The sequence below is a fragment of the Pan paniscus genome, chromosome 6, assembly GCF_029289425.2.
Source record: "Pan paniscus chromosome 6, NHGRI_mPanPan1-v2.0_pri, whole genome shotgun sequence".
NCBI lineage: Eukaryota > Metazoa > Chordata > Mammalia > Primates > Hominidae > Pan > Pan paniscus.
The window spans coordinates 179,327,454-179,347,643 of NC_073255.2; the positions used below are offsets into that span (position 1 = coordinate 179,327,454).

At 43.3% G+C, this 20,190-nt stretch overlaps 2 gene segments (V, D, J or C); both read left to right on the top strand.

The window, feature by feature from the left end:
- Positions 1-7,558: 7,558 nt before the first annotated feature.
- On the top strand, positions 7,559-16,343 carry LOC129398297 (T-cell receptor beta chain V region CTL-F3-like). The segment is given in 4 exon segments: positions 7,559-7,646; positions 7,771-8,092; positions 13,549-13,686; positions 16,157-16,343. Coding segments are annotated over 4 exon segments (696 nt in total).
- On the top strand, positions 13,524-18,011 carry LOC130541658 (T cell receptor beta variable 7-9-like). The segment is given in 3 exon segments: positions 13,524-13,686; positions 16,133-16,866; positions 16,991-18,011. Coding segments are annotated over 2 exon segments (468 nt in total).
- The last annotated feature ends 2,179 nt before the right edge of the window (positions 18,012-20,190 follow it).

Genomic DNA, 20,190 nt, shown 5'->3' on the forward strand with positions numbered 1-20,190 from the left:
AAAGAGACCACAGATTCATTCCTGAAACACAGTGACTGCAAATGTAGGTGGTGAAAACAATCATGGGAGTCCTCGGAGCCAGCTCACTGCTCCAAGCAAGGAGTGGGTGTCTTAGCCTTGGCCTTCAGGGCAGACATGCATCTTCTATAGGTCTTGGAGGCTGCTGTGCTGCCCACATCCATGAGGTTGTCATGGGCAGGAAACACGCTCTTCTCCTGCATATGTTGGGGCATCTGGAAGGTCTGAGGTTACATCCCCAGGAACATCTTTCTTCTGAAGCCTCTTCTATCCGTGTCACATTAGAGGTTTTCTGCAACAAAATATCGAACCTCTCTTCCTGTTTGAAGTAAAGGTCTTTGCAACTTTTGAAATCCTTACTTGATAAACACAGTCATGATAACAATAAGACTTCATTTCTTCTGCCTACTTTAAGCCAGGTGTATCCTTTATTTTATTTCCATTTGCTATTGCTGCTGTCCTGATAGACAGAAGTATGCATTCACCACCACTGCCAGTTCACCTTGATTCTCTCAGGAAATCTCATTTCTAGACTCTGAGGGTTTTCATTGCTGTCCAACTCATTTGATTTGAAATAATTTCTCTGAGGCCTTTAAGAAGTGTTATATTTATAATATTGATTCTATTGCTGTTTATTTTTCATATTATATATTGTTATATAGTACTTGTTATAGATAGAAGTACAATGATTATATTGCAATAGAATCTTCCACCTGTCTGTGGGTGCTGCTGCAGTTTGTATCTATGAAAGCGAATGCACTGGTCAGAGCTGATGTGATTATGAATCATGGGTTTCTGAGAGTCCTCGGCGACAGACCACTTCTCCAAGTCTTGGACTCTGTGTCCCAGACGCAGCCATGATAGAGGTGCCCTGAGTCTTTCATAGGTAGGAGGGGCATCATAGCCCTTCCCAATTCACTGATCAGAAACTGTGGTTGTACAGATACCAAATTTCTTTCCTCAGAGAATGACAGTCTCTGGCAGGCACTTGCTCTGGACCCATTTTTTATTGTGCCATCATGAAATCCCTCCTTGCTCAGGTGCCCTGTGTCTCCTGGGACTGAGTAAGGCCAGGCCACAGATGGGAATTCCCTGTCTTCCTAGACCTTCTCTCTAATGGCTGCCACCTTCCTCCACTTGAATCCTGAGACATCTGGTTCTAACAGTGGATAAGCTCTGACACTGAGGCTGAACAGAACACAGTCCACAGGTGTAAATGGTGCTGCAAGGACATGTAATAAAGTGAGCAGGGCTTCCAATTTATACTGAGAATGAACATGCAAGAGGAGCAAAGGGCAGACATTACTAATGAACAAATAGGTTTTCTGCTCTAATGAAATCATTCTGTTGTCTTAAGTTAAGCAGGAGAAACTTTCCATTGCAATTACTTCAAGTCAAAGGCTAGCAGCTCCCAACCAACCAGGATAACTCTTTGCTCTGTGATCTCGGCAGCTTCAGAGGACTCAGAAATCCTTTCTCTGCACAAACTTCCCTTTGTCCATTCCAAAATCCGGGATCACACACTGATCCTATCATGAAAACAATGAGTTGTGCTATAGTTGCTGTGGCCTCATTTTTAGTGTGTTGAGCAGGAAGCATTGAAGAACTTTGAAAGCTTTGCTCTTGAGTCTAGGGATGTGCTGGAGCCGGCTTGTATCATTCAGAAGAGCCAAATAGGCATACTACTCTTCCCAGTTCCCTATTTAGTGAAGCCATGTTGGCGGCATGAAATCTACCATGGTGAGTATGCTGGTACAACCGAAATTAGCAAATGCTACCAGCCATGCCCCCACCTTCACAGACACCCAGTTTATCAGCATATCCCTGGAGTATTTTCTGATGTCCGTTATGCCATGTCTTGTGGGGCCAAAAGGGCTCAGAATTCACCTCCCCTCTAGTCTTGCTCCTAGAAGCCATCATCTAAGGGGGCCTCTATTGTTCCTATTTCTATTCTACCTCCAAATTATCTTGCCTTGTGGTTGTCTCCTACAAGCATGCCACTTTGGAACATGACAATTATTTTGATTGTCACTAAAGGTATCACTGAACCAGTTAATTTTTTATGAATTATCTTTCCTAGCATGGAATATTCAGATGCTGGAGTCATTGGGAACAGAGATGAGAATGCAGCAACATGCAAGTTGTGAAACACTTACAGCCCCGCTATTCTTGCGGCACTGACAGACCCTGAAACAAGGACTATTTTGCTTTGGAGACTAAGCAGCTCCGCACCAGTCAGGAATGACTCTGCTTTTACTTTAGGCTGAGAGGTCAGAAGGATCATGCCCTCAGTATTCTCCTCTCCAAGGCGGAGTGTGGCCACTCTCCATCTCAGTCCCTGGAAGTTGCCCAGGGCTCCCTGAGAATCCCTGCTCTGGGGCAGAATCACCAAGGCTCATCCTCACCAGCTCCCCACAGGCTCCAGCAGGGCTTTCCTGCCAGGTGCAGGGCACAGGAATGGCTCTGCCTGTCTCTTAGGTAGAGGGAGGCCATACAATGATGTTTGTATAAGAGGGACTGGGATTCTGGGTCTCCTTTAAAGTATTTGACAGGCTGGGCGGGGTGGCTCACGCCTGTAATCTCAGCACTTTGGGAGGCCGAGGTGGGTGGATCATGAGGTCAGGAGATCGAGACCATCCTGGCTAACATGGTGAAACCCCGTCTCTACTAAAAATACAAAAAATTAGCCGGGCGAGGTGGTGGGCGCCTGTAGTCCCAGCTACTCGAGAGGCTGAGGCAGGAGAATGGCGTGAACCCCAGGGGGCAGAGCCTGCAGTGAGCTGAGATCGCGCCACTGCACTCCAGCCTGGGCGACGGCGAGTCTCCATCTCAAAAAAAAAAAAAAAAAAAAAAATTGACAAAATTTTCTTTGATTTTTGTTCTATTTTGCCATCTCACAAATGAGGAGCGCAATCTCTTGGTAGTTATATTGTTTTCGGCTCTTGGGAAAGTTTTTGTGGTTAAGTCACATTAAGAAATTGTGCCTTTTTTCCCTGTTCAGATATAACCCAAGGCAGTGAAAGAAACAGCAATAATTTTGAAAACAGTTAGTTATGCATCCTATGATAAAGGTGTTAAGTTTCATTGCCCTCATCTAACTTTCAGTCTAGTGGAAATGAAAAGGCACAGTTAGGGGGCATGTGAGCATGCCATGAGAGAGGTCGATGCCAATTGAGAAGTCTGTGCCAATCCCCAGTACTGTGGGATTGAAGGGGAGGGAGAGATGACCTCTCCTTCAGACTGTTCTGAACAAGGAGGGAGTGAGAGTTCATCCATGGGAATCTGAGGGGGAGCAAATCCCAGGGGCATCTAACTCAGGGTGCAGGAGCAAATCCCTGGAGAGGAAAATGGTCCAGTTCAGCTGTCACAGGAGATAGGAGAACGCAAAGTCATGTAATCCACAGTCCCCTGGCTGATTTGCTTCCTTATGATCCTATTTTGCATCCGTGTTTCCTCAACTCCCGCTGCCCCTCTGCCTCTTCCAGAATCATGTTTTGGCTCTTTGGTGCTCAGATCAGTGGATGTGCATTGTACAAGTTGATCATTTCCTGTACCAAGCCCATTGCTGGTCTTAATTATATCCATCCTCATTTTGTGCATTAGGTACTGCTCCCGACACCACTGCTTATTGCCTTGTAATACATCTCATTTTGTGTATTTCAGTTTTACTTTTTATTATTACACATTTGACTTCATCTTTTGCTTATCTATACTTTTGGGGTAACATTGTTATTTTTGGAGGACATTTTTGTTTATCTTTTGTGATTCAGATTAAATAATCTCTTTATACTTCAACTTCTGTCTTTTATTTCTATTTAAAACCAAATATTATTTTCTTTCATTCTTCTCCTTCTCTTCCTCTTTCTTTAGATGGTAGTTTTAAGGGAGAAAAATTTAGACTATAACTGGAGCTACGTGATAAGAGTTATTCAGAATGAGGCTGGGATATTAACATTGTTAACTCAAAGCAACAGTCAGCATTAGAACTAGTGTTGGGATGAGGGTTTAGGGAAGCTGCTCATAAAACCTGCAGAATGGTACTTCTGGAATATTCTCTCAGCTCACTCTGCAGACACTTCCCAGCATTCCTTGGGCCATTGCAGAAGGAACAATGATGAAACATCACTTACTGGCCATAAGATGGCACTGTGGTCCACTAGGATCTAAAGGGCTCTGGGGAGTCTGGGAGAGCAGCCTAGGAGGGAAATGGTTAAGAAAAATTAGGGCTTGGATCCAGTATCATGCAGATGTTGCAGCAGTTTTCAGTTTTGCCAGACTACCTACAGCTATGCAAGAGTTGGGAAGTCCCTCTAAACTTTGATGAGATCTACAGTTGAATAATTTTGGCTGGGCAGCTTTGGTGTCAGGGACAGGTGCAGAGGAGCAACTGCCTCAGAGAAAGCTAGGGGCGGGATGTGCCCTGAGCCCAGTGCATCTGCACTGCACCTCATCTTCCCTGCAGGTCTTGCCAGGCAACAGCTTTAACCTGCTCAAGTGATCTGGGATTCTATAAGTTTGTAAGTCGTACTGATAACATCACCTTGGCTGAGATTCCATTGGGCACCAAGCACGTGTACTCTGGAGGACAAAAAATATTGATAACAGTTCTAAAACACTCAAGTAAACAAACTACTGAAGGAAAATGTTAATGGATGCACCAAACTGTACTGTTAGACTTGAAAATAATCAACTAGTAGAATTATCAAAAAGAAACTACAAATAAATCTTTACTAAGTATTTGTGGGCATCGAGCAGTGTTTGAGTCATCTCAGGGTAGATTAAGGAAGGAATTCAGCTATTATCATGACTTTGGCTTGGATGAAAATCCATGACCTCCTCAACTGATTTTCTTGTAAAATGTTACAGAATAATATTGAGCAAACATTTTATTTTTCTCCAGCCTGTATCCCTCTTTGGCACTAACAGGTAAAGCGGACACCTAGAGGCACGGTTTCTTTAGTTGGAATCCATTAACTGCAGGACTCGGAGGTCCATAGCTGGGCTTCACAGGGAGTGCAAACCCCACGTGCAAGGAACCCCGTGTGTCTGTGCTGTGCCCAACTCCCTTCTGTGAGGCTGCCAAAGGGGGAGGTCCGGGTGTCCCAGGACCCCACTCACAAAGAGGGGAGCAGGCTGCTTGCTGGGCAAAAAAATCAGTTCACCAATTGGCCAATATGTTGAAAACCAAAAAGAAAGGAAAGGCTCAATTGTGAGACTGACGAACACCCAATTTCCCAAGTTATGAAATTTGTAGCAGCTCATGGTTCTCAGAATGGTTTCAACAGCATATGAAGATATTTTTAGAAAGTTTTTGTTTGTCTACAGCTTTCCTTGATATTGATCCTCAGGTTTTTTTCAGCCCACTCATCACTTGACCTTATTTTGATGCCAAATTTCAATGTTGCCTATTTCAGTCACTGAGCACTTCTCATTCTCCAAATCTTACACAGATATGTGTGTTCCTCTCTTTCTTATTTTTGTGTGATTCATTTTTAAATTGGGCTGTACAGAATACAAGCATACATTCGTAAATGACTCCCATCTTTTATGCAATTTAGCTGTTTAATTTTAATAATACTTTTTATTTAAGGTGTAATTAATACACAGAAAAACACAAATATTAATACAAGGACATCCTGGTACATTTTGACAATTGCACGCGCCAGTGCAATAGTAACTAAATGATTATTAAAAAACTTTCCATCACTCAAGAAAGTGTCCTTATGCTCCTTTCCAATCAATTTCTATCCCAGAGATAAAAACTTTTCTATTTTTATCACCATTGACTAGCTTTGTCTATTCTTCAGTTTCATATAAATGGAAACATATTTTTATTATTTTTCTTCAAAATTAGTAGTTTTGAAGTGTATTCATATTGTTGTATCAGTAGGTCATTCTTTCTTATGACTAATATTCCATTGCATAAATATACCACAACTTGTTTATCCAAGCTCCTGTTGATGGATATCCACGTTATGCCTGTCTTCAACTATTATGAATAAAGTTGTTGTGAACATTCTTGTGGAATTCTTTCTTGCGAACATATGCATTCTTCTTTTTCTTTTTTTGATATAGACTTAAGAGTGGAAATACTCATAGTGTAGACACGTGTGCTATGCTTGCGTGTCCCCACAAAAGCTCATGTTGAAATTTGTCAGCGTAATGGTATTGGGAGGTGGGACAGTTATGACTAGGTCATGAGGGATCTGCCCTCAGAAAGAGATCAATGCCCTTATTGGAGGGGTGAATTATGTCTTGGGAATGGTCTTCTGATAAAAAGGATGAAATCAGCTGTTTTCTCTGTCTTGGGTGCTTGCTTCCCCTTCCTTCTGCCTTGGATAACAGCAGGAGGCCCTCATCAGTTATGGACCCTTGATCTTGGACTTCCCAGTCTCCAGATCTGTAAGCCAAATAAACCTCTTGTCTTTATAAATTGCCCAGTCCGTGATATTTCTCTATGTCAGCAGGAAAGACATTGAAAGAAAAAACGGTACCAAGAGTGAGGCTGTTGCTATAATACCTGCAAATGTAGAAGCAGCTTTGGTTAATGGGAAGCGGCTAATGGATAGAGGTTGAAAGAACTGGGAGGAGCAGACTAGCAAAAGCCTAGACTCCTGAAAACAGAGCATTAAGGGCAATTCTGGTGAAGGCTCAGGGGGAAATGAGGAACAAGGTATCGGAAATTGAAGTAAATGCCATCCTTGTGGTAAGTAGCAAAATCCTTGGCAAAACTGTGTTCTGTTCTAGGAATTAATGGAATATAAAAATTATGAGTCATTCGCTAGGATATCTGCTGAAAGAAATATCTAAGTGGCTAAGCATTCAGGCTAACGTGTGACTACTTTCAGGCACCAGGAAATTTAACCAAGCAAGAAGGGAGCCAAGGGAATAGATTTTGCAAACCAGCACAGATGGTGACCCTACCTCCCTCTGCTGTCCTGTCTCCAATAAGACAAATTCTGTGCTGTTAGCTGTTAAAGCCCTAGAATTATTTCTGAGGAATCTGTACTCTTCATAATTTACAGACAACCCAGCTCTGCTTTGGATCTGATCAGATGGACTAAATCTTGGGGACTCTGCACCACTGGCCACTGAGGAAAGGGAATGAGAATGTTGCCTGGGACAGGAAAATATAGTAAGAAACATTGGTGTGAATCTAGCATCAGAAAGATGATGTGAGGACAGCAAGGAAGAGCAGGAACCTGAAGTTTAATCAGGCTCCTCGCCCTCTGCTGATGGGCATGTGTGTGAGCTCCAGCATGGAGCACCACAGCACTAGGTCAGAGGAGAGTAAGAGGGCGATGGGGCAGCCTGTGAGCTGGGGCAGTGTAGGCAGAGGAGCAACTGTATCATCACAGAAGCTTCTGCCTTCAACCATCCCTCCAGCTCTGCAAGACAGGTAGAGAGTCCAGGGTCTGTGGAGCACTAGACCTAAGGAAGGCTTCCTGGGGAGGACACAGGACAGCGACATCACAGGATACCCCTCCCATCAGGAAAATCAAGGCCCAGAACTCACTCAGCTCTTCCCCAGGAGGACCAAGCCCTGAATCAGGTGCAGTGCTGCCTGCCCCACTGTGCCATGGGACCCAGGCTCCTCTTCTGGGCACTGCTTTGTCTCCTCGGAACAGGTGAGTCCTGGGCACAGGACAGCAGCCCCATTCTCAGCTTTCCCATCCCAGTGTCCTCCACTTTACCTTGGGGAGGACCTCTGGGCTGTCTCCTGAGCTCATCCTCCATCTGCTTTTCCTGCAGGCCCAGTGGAGGCTGGAGTCACACAAAGTCCCACACACCTGATCAAAACGAGAGGACAGCAAGTGACTCTGAGATGCTCTCCTATCTCTGGGCACACCAGTGTGTACTGGTACCAACAGGCCCTGGGTCTGGGCCTCCAGTTCCTCCTTTGGTATGACGAGGGTGAAGAGAGAAACAGAGGAAACTTCCCTCGTAGATTTTCAGGTCGCCAGTTCCCTAATTATAGCTCTGAGCTGAATGTGAACGCCTTGGAGCTGGAGGACTCGGCCCTGTATCTCTGTGCCAGCAGCTTGGCACAGCCCAGCAGAATCACTGACATTCTGTATATAAACCTCCTGCCTTAGCTTTGACTTGAGAGCTGCAGGCCCCACCTAGGCTTCACTCCTTCAAGGGAAGCTTTTAGTTGTTTGGAAGGCATGTCTTGTGTCCTACTGAGGGCACAGCTCTCCCGACCAACAGAGCTCAGGTTTCCTGTGCCCTGAGTGTGCCCACTTCTCTGCTGCATCTTCTTGCAGCTTGTCACTTCCTGGGTAACTTCAGTAGAAGAGTGACTGCTGAGCCCCAGATGTGTGCTAGATTCTTTGTATTTGTTATGGAGCTTAAAGCCTTTCAACAATCTTGTACATCAAGCATTCTTATTCTTCCTTGACAGATGGGATGCTCAGGGACATTGAGTCATTTTCCCCGTTGTCTCCTGGCTTGTAAGGATCAGAAGTAGGAAACAAAGTAGTCCATCCATTTTCCACCTACCCCCCTGCTCCATCATCACCTTCTGCATCCTGGTCAGAGTAAGGCAGAACCCTCACACTGCCCTCTAGTGACCAGCAGGGCCGCAGCAGAGGTTCAGATGCCTTCAGGGGTCATTACTATGGCCTCCTCATTAGCAACTTTGAGGAATGTTAAATTTCACACTTTCTAAAAATCATTTATATGCATTCCCTGTGTCTTTCCCCAGTCTGAAGCTTATATTTTCATTTAATTGTGTTTTTTGATGCACAAGAGTTTAATTTAATGCAACAAAAACTAAAAACAATTTTGTTTGTGTGTAGACAAAAACCGCTTTCCCATATAAGTGTCTAAATATATTTTTCTCAATTTATTCTAGTAAAATTTAAGTTTGGATTTTCACCACTAAGAATAAATGTATCTGAAATATATCTCATGTAAAAAATAAGGTGGAAACCTAGGAATGGGAGAGAAGGACATATGTTCAGTGAAGATGAAATAGTGTGTCAAAAAGAGCTGGAAAGTAGACACCCGGAGCTGATGGTGGAGAGGCAGGTGGAGGGCAAATAATCATGAACCTTGTCAGTTTGTTATCTTGTATCAGAAAGACAGCCAGGAGTAGAGACCACATGGGCAAAGGTTTATGGCTGGTCTGTAGGTTGAAGGTTGCAGCAGGTAGAGGGAGGAATTGCAGGCAGAGGGCAGAGTCACTGTAGGGCAGGGGCAGTGGCATCATCAGTTGACTTTACTGACATCCAGGAATTATGTCCCTAACGCACAAGCTGAAAAACCTCCCACAATTTGCCTATTTTTCCCTGACCCTGCCATGGCCACCAGACTCCTCAGTGGTGTGGCCTTTTGCCTCCTGGGGGCAGGTGAGTCCCCTAAAGCCTTTTCCTTGGCTTACCACATCCTAGCCTAAGCCTTTACCTCAGGTCTACATTATTGGGGTCCCTCCTTGGGCACTCAACTTCCTTCTATCATAGATTTCACAGAAGCTGGGACAACAGATCCCAAGATACCAGAGAACAAAGGCAGGACGTGAAGTGACATGAAGATGCCTGAGACTGCCATCCATGACTACATGTGTAGGTGTTAATAGGAGCCAAGGCTGGTGCACAGCTGATCTGTCCCAGCCCACACTATAGAGAAATCCCTGAGGGTCTGTGACTTTTTCTCAAAGCCAAATATGTGGCCTTGGTGTCAGACAGCCTCTCCCAGACCTCTGTGCCCTCTTGCACCAGCTTTCACCCCACAGCCACCTTCCTCTGCACACAAAGCTCAGTGGTAGATATAGGTGGCCTTGTCTTCACGAGACCGTGATCCAGGCAGTGGAAAACGTTGTCCCATAGGAGTCTCCCAACACTGCCCAGGCTGGGGCCCTCAGATTTCTGAGCAGCCTGTGCATGGGAAACTCTGCCCTGTACTGAGCTTCTCTTCCAGGCCAGTCTCAGCTGGACGATGGAACGCACATTACCATGCTGTGCGTGGATGCAGCCTCTCCTCCAGGCCCCTCCTGCAGCTCTGACCTCAGAAGTCCTCTTCCTCAGCTGCTCTCAGAAAGGAAAGTTCATTTGAAATTGTATATTTGCAGACAGCATTGACAATACAGGTCTATGTTCTTTTCCCTGTCAGCTTTCACAAGTCCATCTTCCCCACAGCACACTCACGTCAGTCCTCAGCCTCCTCCACGTGATGTTTGCTCCCAGCTGTCTTCTCCCTTCCTCTGCACCCTCACCTTCATGTCAACCACAGATGCCTCAATTCAGGCCATTCCTCATGGGTCATGCTCCTCCCACCAAAGCCCTTTCCACTCCATGCTGTATCCTCTGGCTCATCAGAAGTCTCTTCTCTTTTGTTCTTTCTCCAAATCTCAGTTTAACTACCACCATCTCTAGGGAGACACTCCTTCAACAGTTTTCCTAGGCTGCACCTCCTTATTGTAAACGCTCACAGCTTATAATACGCATTAATATTCATAGACTTAGCACCATAGTCATTTCCCTGACTTTGTGTGACTATTTGACACTTCTCTTGCATTCTCCACTGTAAAAGGCATCATTCTAGAAATTGTGGATGTTTTGTTCCCCATTTTATTGTCAGTACCAACAGCGGTTCCAGGTGCCACTGACCAATCTTGAAAGAATAAAGAACAGATATTGAAAGGCCCTCTGAGTTCCCACATAGACTGTTCCAGAAGTCTGGACACATTAAATGGGAACTTCTATCCCTTCATATCCTAGGATCAAATGAGTCCTGGAAACAGATGAGAAATCCCTGTCACGGATGAGTAACTGGATCCCAAGCCTTTCTGCATGACTGAACTTCCTCACTGCCCATTGCCCTCCTGGCTTGTCTCCTCCTTCAATCTCCTTCCCTCACAGGTGTCCTGGATTTGAGAGTCTCACAGACACAGGGCACCTAATCACTCTGAGAGAGTGATCAGAAACATAATGTCAAACACTGGCATTAAAAGGTCATGGAGAAGAAAACAAATGCCTTCCCCATTCTCTCAGGCAGAGTTTTCCCAAGGCACAAATATCTCTTTGGGTGGCTTTGAGGCCATGGTACCTGACACACTGAGCTATATTATGGGTGTTCATTTCCATGAATTGGTGGGCAATGCTAAAGACACAGACCTGATGGTCACCAGCTTCCTCCAGCCCACACCTGATTTTGGTGCAGGGCACTGAACAGAGACCTTTGCTTATTCCCCTCCTTTGCCAGTTAGGAAAGGCTGATTGTGAGGCAGAGGCTCCATTTACAGAGCAGGGCTATGTGTTAGTCCCTGAAGAATTGTGAGAGCCATTCTGGGTGAAAATAATCAAATATACAATCACCAAGGATGGCCCACGGACAGACCGAAGCCCCAATTTTGCTGGAATGATTTGCATCTATGCTTTAAATACGAATGAAGTTTTACCTCTTTAGGCAATAAAGACCAAAAATAGACTAGCTATTTTGAATAACTGAACCTTAAACAAACCAAAGTCAGAACATCTTCCCTAGGGACAGCATTTTCTTCCACCCACTCACTAAAGCTGTATTTGAGAAAGCTGTGTGCTGTTGATAAACACTGGAATATCATTACAATTGACATCGTAATAATACTGCTACTTGGATCAGAAACAAAGAGCATTTCTAAAGCTTGAACAACGTAAAACTGGAAATGGGCTCTCACTGAGTTTGGAAATGTAGGCATTAGAGGGTGCTCATTTCTCTTCCTTTTCCAATCGGGGGCTATTCAAAGCCTGTTCTAGAACAAGGGGTGAGATCCTCCACTTCTCCGTGGTGATCAGGCTTTCAGAGGTAGAAGCCTTATTGGTTCATAATCAGCTGAACTGACCTCACCATCAAATGTATCGACCTTGATACTCACCCTCCTCAGCAGTCAGAGACTGTGTTCACCAGGAGCTTATACACTTTTACATAGTACACTTTATCCTCGGTTTATTCCAAAAAATGGGCGTCTATAAGGGGTTCCATAAACAGAATCTTTCTGTACTTTGCCCATTTAGACACTATAAAGTCAGACACCAGCTGAAAGGTGTAACTTAAAGCTTGTATGTGGTGAAGATTTTTTAACAAATAATATATAATGAAAATGTCAATAACGCTCTCAAATCCAATCCCACCTTCCACTGGTCACCAATATTAACACTCTGGTGTGCTTCTTTTCACCTCTCTTTTCTGTGTTCATGCACACCTTTCTACCCAAGTACACCTACAGAAAATGGGTTCACCTGTACACTTTACCTGTCACATGCATACTCTTTTCTGTTAATATACCCTGGTCTTATTGTTCCAGATTGGTCAATATAGATCTAACTTGCTCCTATTAGCTGCTTCATATTGCATAATGAGGGTAGACAGGTACAATTGTGCTCTATTGTCTAATTCCTGAATTCTGCCAGATCTTTTCTAAAGAGACTGAATGGCCTCTTTAGGCTTCCAGGTTCTCCTCACCCCAGCACCCAGTTGATGATTCCAGCATTTCCATCACTCATAGTCCTGGCAGTTATGAGAGCTCCATTGGTTTCTCCTCCATGAGGAGACAGGGAGGGATAAAAGGATAGACCTTTATCAAACCTACCAGACACTACACAGTATCTCAGTTCGTCCTCCTAAAGCACTGAGGGGAATGTTAGTCTTGTTTTATAGATGAGTCTAGATGCAGCTAGAGTCCAGGAAGGTTAATGAATGGCCTTGCCCATGGTCTCAGAGCTAATAAATGTTGGAGGCAGATGAAGGACAGTCAGCTTGCTTCCATGTGGAATTGATAGAGGGGTCACTGGAGTTTGACAGAGGGGAAGTCTAGAACCATCTGGGGTTGTTTTCAGATCAGACACCAGGGGTAGTACGATCTGTGTACCCTACAGCACTGTAGATACAAGCATCATGGTGTTGGCAGTGGGGAGGTCCTAGAGAGGTAAGTGGCTACTGGCCTGGAACCAGAAGATCATAGCTTTGAAAAAAATTATTCCCAGCACAAGATGTAGCAGAGACATCAATGTGGATAAACTAGGCCAGGCAGCTCTGTGAAGAGCTGTTGTTAAAATGAGGGAGGGAGAAGCAACTAAGTGGTCACTTCCTATACATTAAATGTAGAGGAAAACAATGTTAACTAGAATCCCATCTGATTTTAGTCAGTTTTTCGTTTAAGTAGTTGGAAGGTGGGATAATTTATTTTCAAGTTTAAGTAAGCATCTATACATCTCCTTTACCTTGTGAAGACTGGTGGCGAAGGGAAGAATGGCAAGGCCAATAGAGTCACAGTTTAATAAATAACTCAGAGTTCAAATGGAGACTCTCATGGGCCAGAAATTGGTAAATGTTCCCGCATTCTAAAATTAGGGGAATCTTATTTTCTTTGAATCAGCAGAGAAGGAAGCACAGACAGTGGGGAGGGACAGTTGGGAATACGGCAGAGTGGCCACAGAATGTCGAAGAAAAAGGACATGTAATACCAAATTCTAAGCTGTGAAGCTGTGATGCAACCCTCCTCCTTCTCCTAATGGTTTTTTTAGGTCTCAGCACAGATGCACACCTGAGTAATTTCTTTGGAAATGAAGAACAAATAGCTGTGTTAAATCTTAATAACAAGTCCACCTTACAAAGCACAACTGGAAATGGAAACAAGATTATTTCTAAGGCCTTTTCTACTCTAAGAGTCTTTAACTTGGTGGCAAGGTGAGAGGTGGGGGGTGGGGATGGTGTTGATCCACATGCGATGAGTACCGTGAGGCTCTACCACGAAGAATATATTTCTGAGTGTGAATCAGAGCCCTAAGAATAATGCCCTTTATGTTGTTTTGCCCTCTGCTGTCCCAAACCCACCTCACCCATAATTAAGCAGCCATGGAAATGAGGGGAGCCAGAAGGAATCAAACCCTGCTGCTTGGTTCAGTAGACAGAAGGACCTGGTGGAAGGGTGTTGGCTGGGTCTAGGAGAAGATGATGAGCTCAGAAAATAGACAAAGAGAAATCCCAGGCGAAAGCTTCTGAAACCCTGGAGGAATCACAAGTCAAATTTCTCCCAGAAGATGGTGGCAGTGACTCACCTTCAGGTACAATTGGCTGGTGCTACAGAGCTAAGATGAACTTAGTGTGTTGGCAGTTTGCAAAATCTGGGCCATTTGGTCATTTTCTTCAGTGACTTTTTAAAGTGAAGTTTTACTTCCAACATTGGCCTGATGTGTGGGTCCGTTCTTATGGGGGTTAGAGTTAGAGTTGCTCCATTACTTGAGTACCCATGAGGTATTATTGGTCATAGAATGAGCAGGATTATCAGGAGTAGAAGGGGTAGGGAGAGGGAGAACTGTTAAGTGAAGCAGTAGGGTTGAGTGAAGAGTATTTTAGACATATGAGTACATAGAGGGATGAAAGCCCAGCTAGCCCCCAGCTCCCATAGAAGGAAGATCAAGATTTGACAACTAGGAGAGGCATGATTACACCTTGCAGCTTGATCAAGGACTGAGAAAGCTTTCTAGACAAATGACAGGTAATGACCCACACTGTGAATCGGTATTGAACGTGAGATGTCAATATATATTCATATATCCACTTATATATCTAAAATAAGAAGTCTACCTTACAAACCCTGAAAACATAAACCCTCACTATTACAGGATGTGCAGGTGGTTTGGATCCTGTGAAGACCCTCAAACAGGATTAAAATCCAGTAGGCAGAGGTCTCTGATTCTTTGTTAGCTACAGAAGAAGATGTGCTATGATGGACACCTAGGGGGTCTGGGGGTCTTCCCATCCCCTTCCCAGATCCACACCTAGAGGAATGTCAGGCAGCACAATTCAGAGAACCACCAGAAAAGCTGTGAGAATAGTACTCTAATCTGAATCCAGCTTCTCTCAGCTCTGCACCCCTTGCTGTGTAGGAGTCAGTGCAGGAGAAAGCTGACTGGGTGAGAAGAGAAGGGACCCTGAACCATGCCAGGGGAGACCTGTGAACTGGGAAATGAGCAGCAACAGCACCACCACAGACACACACTCACCAGGCACAGGGAGAGGACAGATCCTGGCCTCTTGTGGCACCAGAGCTCTGAACGCCCTCTACCTGCTCTGTCTCCCATGGGATCCAGGCTCTTCTCCTGGGCGCTGGACATGCCTTGGTTTCTCAAAACCAGGTGTGTCCTGGATGCATCTGGAGGAATCTCAGCTCTGAGTATGCCAAGCCTTGCCAGAGGAACCATGTATTTTGAAAATCCACGGGGTCTGTGTTAAAAACAACAATTTCCCTCTCAGAGCATGATGGGATTCCATGTTCCTCTGCTCAGTTGTGCTTTGTCTCGTGGGAGCAGATGGCTCTGGAAACCTCTGAGGGAAATCCCTGTCCCTGCAACTGCTGTGCCTCAGTTCCAAACATTCCCCATGCAGTCTCCTAGGTCCTAGCTCCAGGTTCTATCTCCATTCATGAAACTGTGCTCACACAGACCTCTTGAAAGCAGGTAATGGGGATGGAGCAGCAATAGGTGTGAATACATCCTACTTTATGGCATCATCTATGGGAAGCAATGTCAGCTGGAAATGCACCAGCATGAATTTTATACTATTGTGATGTAGCACTTCTGAGATTGAAGGTACAATGGCATATTCCAAGCTGGTCAACCAAACATCTCACTCCGTCAGCTGGACACACGTCCCCTAGTGGGGTGGGATTCTGTGGGTCTCCTTTTGCCAGCAGCAAAGACCTTGCTGAACCATCTCCTCTGCTTTGCTTCAAACTTTTCCTCCACTTTGCAGGATCTTCTCAAATCTGGGTCTAACTTGCCTGCAGTGAGAGGAATTGTGACTATTGTCCCTCATATGAAAGAGGGTGCCCATGAAGTTTTAAGAGTTAAGTTAGGAATGAAAATGAGAAATTAATTGCTCATAATGCAGACTGTTAGGAACCCCAAGGATTAATTCAACTCCCTATTTTTTAATTGTACTACTCCCATCACAATGTCAAGGGTAAAACAGTTCTGACTCTTTCTAAAGGCTATGGAACATTTATTGATTTCAGAGGTGACTTAGAAACACAGGAGGTGTCGTGATAAGTAGTAGAGACAAAAAAGAAAAAGTATTGAGATTAATAAATTCATATGGGGAATTGTTTAATTGTTCTTTTTTTAACCTTTAGAATGAGTTGAAGATCCCAACTTAGCTTGGTGCCTGCTGGAGGCAACCTTTCTTCCCTTGCCCCTCTGAGCTGTGAATTGAAACTCTCTCGGGAAAAAGACGTGGCAATTCTCTCCTTCACTTCCCAAACACCTCCCACTCCTACCCAGACCGTGGATGGGCAGGAAATGCAGGAACAGAGCCAGAAACAGGAGATCTCCAAGGAAGGTTGACAGTCAGCACTGGGATCGTCTGTGTAAAGTGCTGCTGAAGCAGCCAGGTGGCATGTCCAGCCGACAATGCGAAAGGAAAAAGTGAGAAGACTTCCCGAAGGTGGAGGGTGGAATGCGGGCAGCAGCCCCCTGGAGGGCTGAGTGGGGAAAACAAAATGGACCTCACAGAAGCTGTGTGTGTGGAAACCCACTTCTGACTTATCACTTTTCATGAATTCTATGCTTCATGGTGTTACACCGTTTATTGTTTCTGATGAGTGACAGTAATTATTTTCTTTCTTGCTGGTACGTAATAAAGTGGTGCACATCAGAGTTGCTGCCATCTTAGACTTAACTCATCAGTATCAGGTGATCCTGAGGCTCAGTGATGTCACTGTGGGAACTGCTCTGTGGCGACAAGGACGTCCCTCATCCTCTGCTCCTGCTCACAGTGACCCTGATCTGGTAAAGCTCCCATCCTGCCCTGACCCTGCCATGGGCACCAGCCTCCTCTGCTGGATGGCCCTGTGTCTCCTGGGGGCAGGTGAGTCCTCAGAACACCAAGCAATCTCATTGTGTCTGTGTATGTCTGTGTGTGTGCGTGTGTGTGTGTGTGTGTGTGATGACTACAATTGTTTTCCTCCTGTTCCCAACTTGTATCTCCACAGATCACGCAGATACTGGAGTCTCCCAGGACCCCAGTCACAAGATCACAAAGAGGGGACAGAATGTAACTTTCAGGTGTGATCCAATTTCTGAACACAACCGCCTTTATTGGTACCGACAGACCCTGGGGCAGGGCCCAGAGTTTCTCACTTACTTCCAGAATGAAGCTCAACTAGAAAAATCAAGGCTGCTCAGTGATCGGTTCTCTGCAGAGAGGCCTAAGGGATCTTTCTCCACCTTGGAGATCCAGCACACAGAGCAGGGGGACTCGGCCATCTATCTCTGTGCCAGCAGCTTAGCCACAGCATGGCACAGTCGCCTCCTTCCTGCTCACAAACCCTCAGGCACTTACTTCTCCTTCCAGCTCTCAGAAGCCCTGAACAAAGGAGCTGCCCTGCTCTTTCCTCAGCAAGGAGAATGAATGCATTTGGAACTGCAGGTGTTCTTCTGATACTAGGAGGTCAGAAAATAACCTCTGAAATACAGGAACAGGGAATACTGGGTAGTAATAATTTTGACTTATGGATTTCTGGGATTCCTTATATATAGTTCAAATTTCCATAATTAGGATATAACAGAGCTTAGTCTCAGGGATAGTGACTAAGTAAATATTCTCTTATAGAACTATGAAGTTTCAGCACATTTATATTAAACTACTGTTACCACATGTCACCAACTCAGACCTATAATCTACCAAGGAGTGGGGAAGCCAAAAGCAAACACTGCTAAGGCCATTTACAGCTACCACCCTTGGAAGAAAATTGGAATCTTTAGTAAGAATTTTCATCAAAATCAATTTTTTAGAAATAACTATTACCCATAATAATGCACATTAACTCATGTTCATACATTGCTTTTTTTCCTTCTGAAAATCTTGTAGTCATTCTATGTTTAATTTCCTTCTTCTCCAGTCTAACTTAAAAAAATAGAAATAAAAATTGAGATTGTTTCATAAGATAAACCCCACCTGGGAAGGTGTTAAAAGGACACAATTCAAAGAAAACCTGAATAAAATTATATCAACCACGTAGGATTCTTTGAGGTTTCCAAAGAAGATGTACCAGTTTACATTCCCACGAGAGGTATATGAGTTTTGGATGGAATTTTTTTTTCTCTCTCTCTCTCTGTAGATTAGTTTTTCCCTCTACTAATAGTTTCTCTTGACAAACAGAAGTTCTTAAGTGACAATCATTCCATGTTTCTCCCATTTCAGTTAGTGTTTTGTATTTTGGTGTCCACTTTAGGAAATCCTTGCTTACTTCAAAATGATCATGTTTTCTTACATTTCCTTCTAAAATCTTTATATTTTCCACTTTTCATACTTAGACTCACAATCGAACTGGAATTAGTTCTTTGTAGGTGATATGAGGAAGAGGTCAAGTTCTATTTTTCCAAATGATTATTCAATTTACCCAATACTATTTAAGTGGTAATAGTTTCGCCATCACTCGATAATATCACTTTTGTCATAAATCCGTCATTATACATGTGTGGCCTTTTTTCTCGGATCTCTATCCTGTTACATTGGTCTGTTCTGTCAGTTCTCGCACTGATAATATGCTGTCTTACTACAGCTTCATCCTTATTCTTAATATCTGGTAGAATAATTTCTCAAGCTTTGCTCCTTTTTATCAAGTGTTCTTGAGAACTCTTGACACTTTTTTTCCATATACATTTTAGAATCAGCTTGCTAAATTATTCAGGAAAAAGATAACAACTGCTGGGATTTTTTTTGTTTTTGTTTGTTTCCAACTGACTTAAGTGCATCACAGAACAAAGCTAAAAATATTAATAGAAATATAAAAATATCTACCACCCAAAAATATAAAATACAAAATATCTGGCATCAATCAAAAATTACAGACCTGCAAAGAAGCATGAAAATAGGATCTATAATGAAGAGAAGGATTAATTAATAGGAACCAACTCAGAAATGACAAATTGGCAGACAAAGACAGTCAAACAGTTACTATAACTCTGGTCTGTAAGTTCAAAGTTTTGTTGAGATGGGGAAAGGCATAATGAGATCCAAACAAAGCTTCTAGAGATAAAAATTACAATGTCTGTGATGAAAAATACACTGGATGAAGTTAGCATCAGATTAGACATTACAGGATAAAATATTAATAAACTTGAAGAAATAACACAAACAATTCTTAATGAAATACAGAGAATAAGTGGGGGTCATCAGTAAACTGGGGGACAACTTTAAGTAGCTTAATATGTAATTAGAGTCCCAAAAGCAAATTTTTAAACTTGAATTTCTTTAAAGGATAATTGGCTATTTACACTGAAATAATTCCAACACAGTGCAGGGATTCTAATATATGCAAACATAAATCTATAACAAGACTAGCATAAAGACAGGTGAGGAATAAATGAACACATATATCATTGGAAGGTTTCCATAATCTGAGTGAAGTCACTTGAAGGCAGACTGCGTTAAAGTAGAGATGCATACTGAAAATCATAGAGCAACCACTAAGATGACAAAACACAGCATTATAGTTAATAAGCCAACACAATACAGAGTTATAAAAATGCTCAAATAATCCATAAAAACAACATAAAAAGAAAAAAGGAATATAGAAGAGATGGGATTGATAGAAAACAAATAGAAGATGATAGACCCAAAAGTAACCACATCAACAATCACATCAAATCTAAATAGTCTAAAAGCACAGATTGTACTATTGAATATTATCGAATCATATCAAAAAAACAACTATATGCTGCTTATCAGAATACTATGAAGACTCAGAATGTAAAAAAATATAAAAGTATGGAAAAAGATGTACTATGCCAACACCAATTAAAGGAAAGCCAGACTAGTAACGTTAATATCAAACAAAATAAATTTCAAGCAGAGAATATCATCTGAGATAATGAAAGTCATATCCTAACGACAAAAGTATTGGTCTATCAAGAGGTTGTAACAATCAAATATTTACATACCTGAAAATGGATCTTCAAAATCCCAAGGCAAAAACAGAACTGCAAGGAGAAACAGACAAATCCACAATTATAATCAGAGATTTCAATAGCCCTCTTTTAGTAATTGGTTTAACAAGTTGACAAAAACAAAAGACAACTAAGGATACAGAAGACATGAACTACACCAACAACCAACTTGACTTAATTGACGTTTACAGAACACTTCATCCAGCAGCAGCAGAATACATGTTCTCTTGGAGTGCGCACT